At 40.6% G+C, this 10,914-nt stretch overlaps 1 protein-coding gene across 1 annotated transcript in view; it reads right to left on the bottom strand.

Annotated features, from left to right (window-relative positions):
• ANTXR2 (ANTXR cell adhesion molecule 2) overlaps positions 1–10,914 on the bottom strand; it is a 158,646-nt gene that overhangs the window by 45,388 nt on the left and 102,344 nt on the right. Inside the window, exon 16 of the mRNA XM_015832362.1 lies at positions 9,533–9,613. Coding sequence (XP_015687848.1) covers positions 9,533–9,613 — 81 coding nt within the window. The remainder of the gene's footprint in view (positions 1–9,532; positions 9,614–10,914) is intronic.

Consider the following 10,914-nt stretch of genomic DNA (forward strand, 5'->3'; position numbering starts at 1 on the left):
ATTTTATTTAGGGTGATTTTAAAAATAATTTTAAATAGAGACACAGCTTCTAATATTCGGTTTTTTAATCTGGTTTTACAGGGGTTTGTATTTTTATGCTTTGTATTTGTACTGTTTTTAATACGCTGTGCACCGCCCTGAGTCCTGCGGGAGAAGGGCGGTATATAAATTAAATTAATAATAATAATAATAATAATCTGTGACCCTGAAGGCACAGATAAACCTCCAAGTGGCCTCAATGACTCTCAGAAAGAGTGCTAATGACCAGATGACTGCAAGGAATATACATCCTTCCATTCTCCACTATTCAGTCAGAACTGAAAAAGCTTCTTGGATGAGAAGCAAAACGTCTTCAAGCAAAAAAACAAAAACAAAAAGTCCGGTTGCCTTTTAAAAAAGCACCTTTGGGACAACCATGACCTGGATGACTGAGAATCTCCATAGACAATCAATTCAATGTGCATGTTTTAGTCCATGAGCTAAATAAATCTATACTGAGGAATAATTAGGCTGGTCATGAATATCACCCACAATATGACTAATTGAAATATGTTTAACCTCATCAATGGCTACTTCGTTGTAACTCCTTTTCTGTGTCCATATTTTTTCAATCTCATACCCCACAATTGTACTTACCTACAATGCTATTCATACATTTTTACAAATTTAGATTTGCTCTCTATGATCTTTCAGGTGACAATGCTGTGACAGTGGTGCTTATTCCCCTGTCAACAACAAATACATGTATCTGTTCCAAAGCATTGTCCACTGCCTGTTTTCATGCTTTCTAAGCAATCGGAACATTCATAAATACAGGTAGTCTCAACTTACAACCATTTGTTTAGTGACCATTTGAAGCTACAATGGTATTGAAAAAAAGTAATTGATGACCATTTTTCATACTTAAGACTGTTGATGCATCCCTGTGGTTATGTGGTCAAAATTCAGATCCTTGGCAATTGCTTCATATATACGACGGTTGCAGTGCCCCGGGGTCACGTGATCACCTTCCACAACCTTCTGGCCAGCAAAATCAATGGGGAAGCCAGATTCACTTAACAGCCATCTTACTAACTTAACAACCAGAGCGATTCACTTAACAAGGTTGGCAAGAAAAGTCGTAAAATGGGGCAAAAAATTAACAACTGTCGCGTTTAGTAACAGAAATTTGGAACTCCATTGTGGTTGTACGTTGAGCACTCTTTGTAGGCCACAACACCTGAACAGATTAATCAGTGCATGGATGGACTATGGGCAAAGATATATTTGATTATACTAAGTCCAAAGTCGGTAGCTACTTAGGCTTCAGAAACAACTGCTGAATTTACCTCAGGTTTTCTTGAATCCATCTATCATTCCGCTCAATTAGGATATCCAAATAATAATTTCTCAACAAATAAAGATGACTGCTTTTAATAACAGTCGAACAAGTTACTCCCTTGTACTTATTGTCTATTCTTTACAAGATGTTATCAATAAAATAATGGATTTACCCATATAGTCCTCCTCAAGTCATTGACAGAGAATGTATTTAATTTACAGTTAAAGAGAATGACGCTCCACTGTTCTTAAAGAGGTCTGGTTCTGGATAAAAATCTGTACACCAGCACTACACAACAGCATATTCTGAAATACCAAAACTGATGTGCCTCATCTCAAATTCAAGATGTTATGCAATCTGCAGCCTTCTCTATACTGATAGTTAGCCAAGCTCTGTTCCTAGGAGCTACTGACAGATTGAAATAAATATGGATATTTATGTAAATGATTATATTTTGCATAGGGCTGCAGATAGGAAATATATGTGTTCACCTCCATACATACATACATACATACATAAAAAGTTCCATATTTTCTATAAAACAGCGTGCTTACGTGCAGAACGGAAATAATAATGGAGAAAGGTACAACTTTTTATCTTAAAATGGCAGATTTCTATTTACAGTTATAATTATTGTACAAGTGGTACATTAGTACAGATGACCACATGTATTTATATATCTATAAATACTAGATCTATATGCGTATCCACCTCATATTTCCCAATATTCTTATCTATAGCCCAATATGTCAATACAAATAATTAGAGGTCATACACTACATACAGTCCTCGACTTACCACAGTTCATTTAGCGACCGTTCAAAATGAAAACATCACTGACTTACGGACATTTTTCACACAACCACTGCAGCATCCCCATGGTCACATGATCAAAATTCAAATGCTTAGCAATTGATTCATATTTATGATAGTTGTAGTGTCCTGGGATCATATGTGACCCTTTTGTGACCTTCTGACAAGTAAAGTCAATGGGCAAACCAGATTCACTTCACACCCGTGTTCCTAACTTAGCAACTGCAGTGATCCACTTAACAACTTTGGCGAGAAAGGTCGTAAAATGGGGCAAAACTCACTTAACAAATGTCTCACTTGGCAACATAAATTTTGGGCTCAGTTGTGATCGTAAGTTGAGGACTACCCTGTGTTCAAAATTGTAGATTTCTTATAACTGAAAGACAGATCAGAACAGAACTGGAATATCCCTCCTAAAGAGTTATTTCTAAAACATGTATGGAAACATACTGATTTTCAGAACCTTTGTGAAATTCACCTGGAACGCTACACATTAACATGCGAACATCAGAATCTGCCCTTCTTTTTTTCCAACATTAATTATTGCCATGTCCAAGTGTTATGTGCGTGGGTCTTTAATCATCAAAAATCCTCATTCAGACTGGGCTTTTAATACATTGTCAATAAATCCTGTATCTACACAAACACATCATAATTCATAAAAGAGCATCTGATGCTTCTATACAGACAGTGCATTAAGGACTTTCCTAATTAATAACCCAGATTAAAACGTCTTGGCAATCAATTAAGATTAATGACAGAAATCGCTCTCCATTTTCTGCATGCCTGCCCTCCTTCCCCTCCAGCACCTTCTCAGTATCCCCATCTCAGACTGTTAAAAAAACCCAGAATGTGAAAAACTTTAATCCTGTTATCTGCTCCCTTCTTCATCTGAAAAGCTTAGAGATTAACACGGCAGATAATATCAAATTTACAACCAGCCCCTCGGACAGCTGCCCTATTTTCTGGAGTTAATGGAAAAGGAACTAATCTGGTTAAGAGCGTAAGACTAGTTCATAAATCTGGGTGCATAAGACAGTTAAAGCTGTCACGTCTCCTCTGGAGGGGAGCAGTCGAATTAAACTGTCACGTTCCTACATGCTGTTTCTGGAAGGCTAGCAAGACCTTCTGTAAACTGGACTAATGAGATACTTGGCATTAGCATAAACCACATCAGTTCCCAATACTCGAGGTCATAATCGCCGCCTTGGAATCAGAGAGTCTGCATTTTACGACGGAGCACCGTTCTACAGAGAAGTCATCTCCTGTCCCAAGAGCACCATTTCAATTAAATACGAGTGTTTTGTTCCAATCTGCCTTTTAGTGGGACAAATGTAAAAGTGTGTGAGAGAGAGACAGCCACGATGTAAAAAAGATGTTGAGACTCTAGAACAGTGGTTCTCAACCTTTTTAATGCCGCGACCCCAACCGGTTGTAAGTCAAGGACTAAATCGGTCGTAAGTCGAGGACTAAACCCGTCGTAAGTCGAGGACTAAACCAGTCGTAAGTCGAGGACTACCCAACCGGTTGTAAGTCGAGGACTTTCCCTGCCCGGGAGCGCCGTACATGCATGGTTCCGCCCCCTGCGCCGGCCGAGGTGTAGCTGGCAAGCGGCAGAGACGGAGCAGGCCGACCACCAGCTGGCCCAGCCCAAGGGAGGTAAGGCACCCGCCGGAAAAGGGGGAAAAAAATGGCGGACAGCCTTGCTTGGCGACCCCCGTGAAATGGTCGATTGACCCCAAATGGGGTCCCGACCCACAGGTTGAGAACCGCTGCTCTAGAAAGAGTACAAAGAAGAGCAACAAAGATGATTAGGGGACTGGAGGCTAAAACATATGAGGAACAGTTGCTGGAATTGGGTATGTCTAGTTTAATGAAGAGAAGGACGAGGGGGGACAGGATAGCAGCGTTCCAGTATCTCAGGGGCTGACACAAAGAAGAGGGAGTCAAGCTATTCTGCAAAGCACCTGAAGGCAAGGCAAGAAGCAAAATAGATGGAAACTTCTTAAAAACCTCCAGTGTTGGAGCATTCACCGCTTCTGGAGGCAGGTTGTTCCACTGGTTAATTGTTCTAACTGTCAGGAAGTTTCTCCTTAGTTCTAGATTGATTCTCTCCTTCATTTAGTTTCCATCCATTGCTTCTTCTCCTGCCTTTGAGTGCTTTGGAGAGCAGGTTAATCTCCTCTTCTTTGTGGCTGCCCCTCAAATTTGTAAAGATGCTACATAACAGTTTAATTCATTTGTTAAAAAAAAATGAGAGAGGTAAGATTAAGGCTGACTTTTATTTTAAAAACCTGGAGGTCCCAGCCTTGGAATCAGAACTGATGAAGTTGTGTTAGATACCAGAAAATAGGGTAGGGTAGAAAATAAAGATTGTAGAATACCGATTTAATTCTTTAAGAGTGTATCCTTGTACACTGTTAGGCTCAAGTGAATGCATTCAGTAGGTGGAATCAACCTTTCCTATTTCAGCCTCCCCAAATGCATGCTTATATGCATGCACGTATAAATACATAAACAAATGTGGTAATAAGTTTTTTTCAACCCTGGAAAAAATTTCATAAAGAAGAACTAACAAAGAGAGTTGCCCCTCCCTCCTCTCTTCCCCCCACCCCAGAAAGAAAAGTGAGTAATTTAGGTGCCTGTGTGTCAATCCTGATCTCATAAATCAACGTGCATGAGCCAGCTCAGATTAGCAGCAAAAGAAACCTCATGCTCACACTGAACTTCATGCCAAGTTTCTGTCTACGGTTGCCCCCAACCCACTTGAAAGACGCACCGAGGAAGAGGCAGAAAAGAACAGCCGACGCCATCTTTTGTAACAGCATGACAAGATGTCGTTGCAACAATGCCTTAAAAAAAAAACCCCGCAAGCGACTGCAGCGGTCGGAAAGCGAACAGAGCCTCAACTAAATTCAAGGAGCATTCTAGGAGAATTGACTCCTGTCTTCTTGTTGTTGTTTTTTTAACAAAACAACTCCAAAAGTACCCTTTCTTCTCCTTCTCTCTTCTTCTCTCCTGACTTGAAACAAATAGCCAGGGTCTCCACGGTGGGTGTATCGCTTATAAATTATCTTCTTGGTGGGTTCCAAAAAACTAACTCCAATCAAATCAACACCCAGACCAAAGCAGGCTGTGAAAAGACAAGAGCTCCTGTGGATGACCTCCAGATGTTTGATGGAAGGTCTTCAAAAGAGTTTGTGGCTTAAGCACAAGGAGGAGGAGGAGGAGGGAGACTGGGGTCCCCACTCTCCATCCCCCGTTACTCCCTGGAAATTTGGTGGCAGATGTTACCCCACTGCATTTCTCTGTAGTAGCTTTCTTTGCTTCTCTCCCCGCCCTAACGGAGTCAAACTACATTAGGTTTGTTCTATTTGTGCCTCGGGCAATTTTGGGAGCGCAGCTGTGTCCATCTCCACTCTACCTTTCGTGTTTCAGCCCCGCCTCAGGCAGCAAATGTGAGACCAAACAGTCCCATTCTTCCTCCTTAACTACATCTGCTGACAACCCAGAGGTCTCCCTGCAGGGGGATGTGGGCCTACTGCCTCTGCCTGGAACAGATGTCGGGGACAACCTGCTAACTCACACCTGTACAAGCCGCGCTCACCTCACTGAGTGCCGGCTGAAAAATTCATGACTCCGAGGGGTTCCATCGGCAATCAAAGCCTTTTCTGATCAATGGAAGGCAATTCTCAAACCAAGCCGGCCTCCCCATTAATAGATGGCATTTGTAAAAAAAAAAAGAACAGGGGAGGGGGGGTAAACGAAAGAAGAATGGGTTTTCTCCTCTGATTCTTCATGCTTCAGCTTCAATGGGCTAATTGAGACCTGGAATTCTAATGGGACAAGTGCAGAGACCAGTGGATGGCAAGGACACGTTTCGGTTCGGTTGCGTTTCAGCATCCCGGGAAAGGGAGGCTCCATTTCCTGACGTCTAATCACATGAGGCTCTGAAGACGTGTCTGTACTGAGGAACTTATGAATACCCAAATAAATTTTCCTTCAGGGTATCAAACGTGGCTTTCCCCCAGATAGTAATTATGTTTTTACAACATGGCAAATCACGACTCGGTGATAATATTTTACTTCCTAGCTAGCCAACAGCCAGTTTCCGGCAACTATCCTGAAAAGGTTGTTTTGGTTTTCTTTTCTTTTTCCCTCCGTCGAATTTTTACCAGTGAAGTGAGGAAGGAATTTAGGAAACTGAGGATTAGGGGACCGGAGGCTAAAACATATGAAGAATGGTTGCAGGAATTGGGTATGTCTAGTTTAATGAAGAGAAGGATGAGGGGGGACATGATAGCAGTGTTCCAATATCTCAGGGGATGCCCCAAAGAAGAGGGAGTCAAGCTGTTCTCCAAAGCACCTGAAGGCAGGACAATGCATCATATTGGTATTTGTTGTTTAATTACAAAAATTAATAAAAAAAAAAAAAAAAAAAGAAGCAATGGATGGAAACTAACCAAAGAGAGAAGCAACCTAGAACTAAGGAGAAATTTCTGGACATTTAGAACAATTAATCAGTGGGACGACTTGCCTCCAGAAGTTGTGGGTGCTCCAACACTGGAGGTTTTTAAGCAGAGATTGGACAACCATTTGTCTGAAATGGTAAAGAGTTTCTTGCCCAAGTCAGGGGGTTGGACTAGAAGACCTCCAAGGTCCCTTCCAACTCTGTTATTCTGTTTTTCTTAGATTGGCTGGCACCATGCTCAAGGACGGAGGTTTTTTGCCTTCTGAGGTAACATATTTCTACTACTTCCCGCCTTCTCTTTTTTTTCCCTCCTTTTCTTTGACTATTCCAAATATTCTTTATTATTTTATTTTTCTAACCATATCAAACATTGGCTGTTATTTATTTTATAGATGACCGAAGTTCTCAGTGGTCTTAAGAAATGAATTTTATTTGAATTTGTTAGGCTTCTATTCGGCCTGGTCCTCTTACCGTGTTAGTATCCCGCAGAGTATGCACAAAAATTGTCCATTCTCGTGACATGGAATCCGGGAACAGCCAGTCAATTGCCAATATTTAAATTCGAATCAGAATTAGAAACAATTCTAAACTGTTACCAATCTGCAGATGAAGCCAAACTCCTTTGCATTCAGGGTGATTATTTTTTGTCTGTTTGTTTTCTTTAATGAGGACCATTTCTTTTCTCCTCCCCCCCCCCCAATTTCTTATTTTAGGGGCTCCAGAATTGTCGAAGTACATGTAACAAGTCACATACATTTGAGTGGTGATTCTTTATAGATAGGGATTATGCCATATGGGAAGGAACTAAAAAAATCACACGTTATAATACATAATCTCCAGTTATTTAAGGAGAAATCAATTGATGAAAACACTTCTTGCCCAGAAGTGGGTTTCTCTGAATCATTTAACTGATTCATATTTAGCAGGTTTACTTGAAAGTAATGGGTTTCAACGGAGTTTCTTGCTGATTAGACCTGGAGAAAATTGCCCGGTTAATGTGCAATTCCACCACCTGTCTCGGAAAGCACCGGTGGCATGAATGAAAGATGTTCAGAGGTTTTGAATGATATCCCAGTCTTGCCTTTAACTTGTTCAATTTTAAAAGCAGTGTTACTGAACACTGAAATCTTGATGAATTCTTCCTTAAAGAGCTTTTGAAAGCTGAGCTAACTTTCTGGCTCCTTTCATTTGCAATCGCGGGCAGTTTTTAACATACTTTGTGAAAGTTTCTACACGAAGGATGTTTAAAATCGCCAAGAATTCTTATCTACTAATGCCAACATTATTGACAAATTTCACCCCTGACGGTTCACGATATACAAGCTGGGAAGTCTGTCTTATGACCCTCAAAGAAGACAAAATTAAAACAGCCAAGAACAAATCTCCATTTTGAGGTCTACGCTAGCTTGCCCACAACTAGGAATCCTTCAGATGTGTTCGAATGGCAACTCATTGTATTCCCACTGACCAGAAATTCTAAAGGTTGCAAGCTCAAAGTAACTAGAGGGCAATACACAGTTCCAATAAAAGAGAATATGTGTAGTTCAGGGTTGAACTGTGGGGACCTGGGTGCTCTCTGAGTTTGGTTGTTTTCTTGCAGACATTTCATTACCCAACTTGGTAACATCATCAGTTCCCTTCATTAGCTAATAATTCCTGATTCATACATACATGTACAGCGTTATGAAATGGCAAACGTGAGCTAGAACCCACAGGATACTCCCCAGATTTCAAAGCACTATGTCAGGGGTCTCCAAACCAGGCAACTTTAAGACTTGTAGACTTCAACTCCCAGAATTCCTCAGCCAGCCATGAGGAATTCTGGGAGTTGAAGTCCGCAAGTCTTAAAGTTACCAAGTTTAGAAACCCCTGCACTACAGTATATGATAAACTACCACTGAGGCTTGAAGCATGGGCCAGAAGAGGAAGCCTGAATAGTAGTTTTGGATGTTGTGGGAGGAAAACTAAGGTTAGTTCATAATTTACACCACAGATGAAGACACCCATTCCTTCTTTTCACCAGATAACATCTCACATCTCCTATTCCCAATCTCTTGCTTTCCGAACACACTGTTAATGCCATTTTCTTATTTCCTGCTCAGAGCTGTTTGCCATTGGAGTGATCTACAAGGCCAATAGATAAGCAAGCAAGTAATAAAACATCTGGAAGTACTCAACTGAATAATGTGTGCTATGTAAAATAGTGGAGAAAAGTCATTCTATCTAAAATGGAATAGAGTAGAGTAGAGTAGAGTAGAGTAGAGTAGAGTAGAGTAGAGTAGAGTAGAGTAGACTATATGGAGTGGAGTGGAGTGGAGTGGAGTGGAATAGAATGGAGTGGAATGGAATGGAGTGGAATGAAATGGAATAGAATAGAATAGAATAGAATAGAATAGAATAGAATAGAATAGAATAGGCTTTATTGTCCAAGTGTGATTGGACACAAGGAATTTGTCTCCAGTGCATAAGCTCTCAGTGTACATACAAACAAGGTAACATGATCAGTATACATATAAACATACAAACAACATGTACATACAAACAACAACCATCAAGGTAATATAATCATATGATACCAAATAGAAGAAGGTACTAGAAAAGATGAGGAGGGTAATAGTAACCCAGCCCCACTGCATAGGGGAGAAGATCCATACATTCTCCTATATCAGGGTTCTTCAAACTTGGCCTTTTTATGACTTGTGGACTTCCACTCCCGGAATTCCTCAGCCAGCGTGCCTGGCTGAGGAATTCCGGGAGTGGAAGTCCACAAGTCATAAAAGGGCCAAGTTTGAAGAACCCTGCCCTATACCATTAGAAGGTTCTTCCCTTGCACTGAGCACCTCAAGCCCTCCCAGGAAGCTTAAGAAGCTGTGGTGCCCATCCTTCAACCTGATAAGGAAAGCCCTCAGGTGCATCTGTTCACCCACCTCATCTCCTTGCTGCGGTCGCATCAAAGACACTCTGTCGTACTGCCGCCTTAGCAAAGCCCAAAGGGCATCAAGTCGACCCTGTAAAGAGAAACCCAGGAAGACTTTTGAGGATTTGGCAGAGGTGAGAACCATTTCCCAACCCATTAACCATCCTTGAATATGTCTCAGGCATCATCTCCAGCCAAATGACACTGCAGGACAACAATTGCTCCTTAAATGGGATGCTATTAGGTATAAATTCTCTTTAATGGGAACACACTGAGCCAGCGATGCATGAGTAAGTAGTTCCTAACAGTGTGTTAAATGAGTTGGAAATTCCTAGTCCTGGGCTTTTAAAACATACAGACGAAGATCAAATAAAGCTAAATAAAGGAATACTAAATTCATTCACTCAAAATATTTGGCTGTATGGGGCTTACTTTCAGATACTATATTCAGGATTTCAACCCCCGGTCTTGATTAAAGGCTATATAATATCTCCATTTAAGTAAAATTTTGGCTAATGAAATGAAAACAGGGAGTTATTGGATGAAGCAAAGTTTTCTCGGATATAAACGGCAAGAAATAGTTTAAAAACCCAATAAAATACAGTAAGGTTATTTTTAATTACTCCTTTGTTCAGTTTTGTATAATATAACATTAGATAGAAATAGAGGTAGTTCTCGATTTATAACCGGTCATTTAGCAATTGTTTGCAGTTACAACAAAGCTACTTTATGGGATTTGACCCAACCCTTTCAGCCTTTCATAAGGCCTTAAAAAACTGGCTATTTTGCAGAGCCCGGGGGCACTGAATGTGCCAAGGGCCCCATTTCCTGACTATACAGGTAGTCCTCAGCTTACAACCACAACTAAGCCCAGAATCTCTGTGGTTAAGTGAAACAGTTGTTAAGTGAGTTTTGCCCCATTTTTCTACCTTTCTTGCCACTGTTAGATGAATCGCTGCACGAGTTAAATTAGTAACACAGCTGGTAAATGAATCTGGCTTCCCTTTTGACTTTGCTTGTCAGAAGGTTGCAAAAGGGGATCAGATGACCCCGGGACACTGCAACCGTCATAAGTACCAGCCAGTTGCCAAGCATCTGAATTTTGATCACACGACCACGGGATGCTGCAACGGTTGTAAGGTTGAATGAAACGGTCATAAGTCATTTTTTTTTCAGTGCCATTATAACTTTGAATTATTATTATTATTATTATTATATTTAAACTTCTATGCCGCCCTTCTCCCCAGAGGGACTCAGGGCGGCTCACAGCATGTTAAAAAACAACACAAAAAAACATTTCCCCTATAAAACCAATTAAAAAGCAAATATATTAATAGCTGTGTCATATTTAAAATCTTTGAAAATTTTTAAAAATTATTCCCTATTTAAAAT

Source organism: Protobothrops mucrosquamatus, unplaced genomic scaffold, assembly GCF_001527695.2.
Source record: "Protobothrops mucrosquamatus isolate PMUCROS unplaced genomic scaffold, P.Mucros_1.0 scaffold3, whole genome shotgun sequence".
In the NCBI taxonomy this organism is placed as follows: Eukaryota; Metazoa; Chordata; class Lepidosauria; order Squamata; family Viperidae; genus Protobothrops; species Protobothrops mucrosquamatus.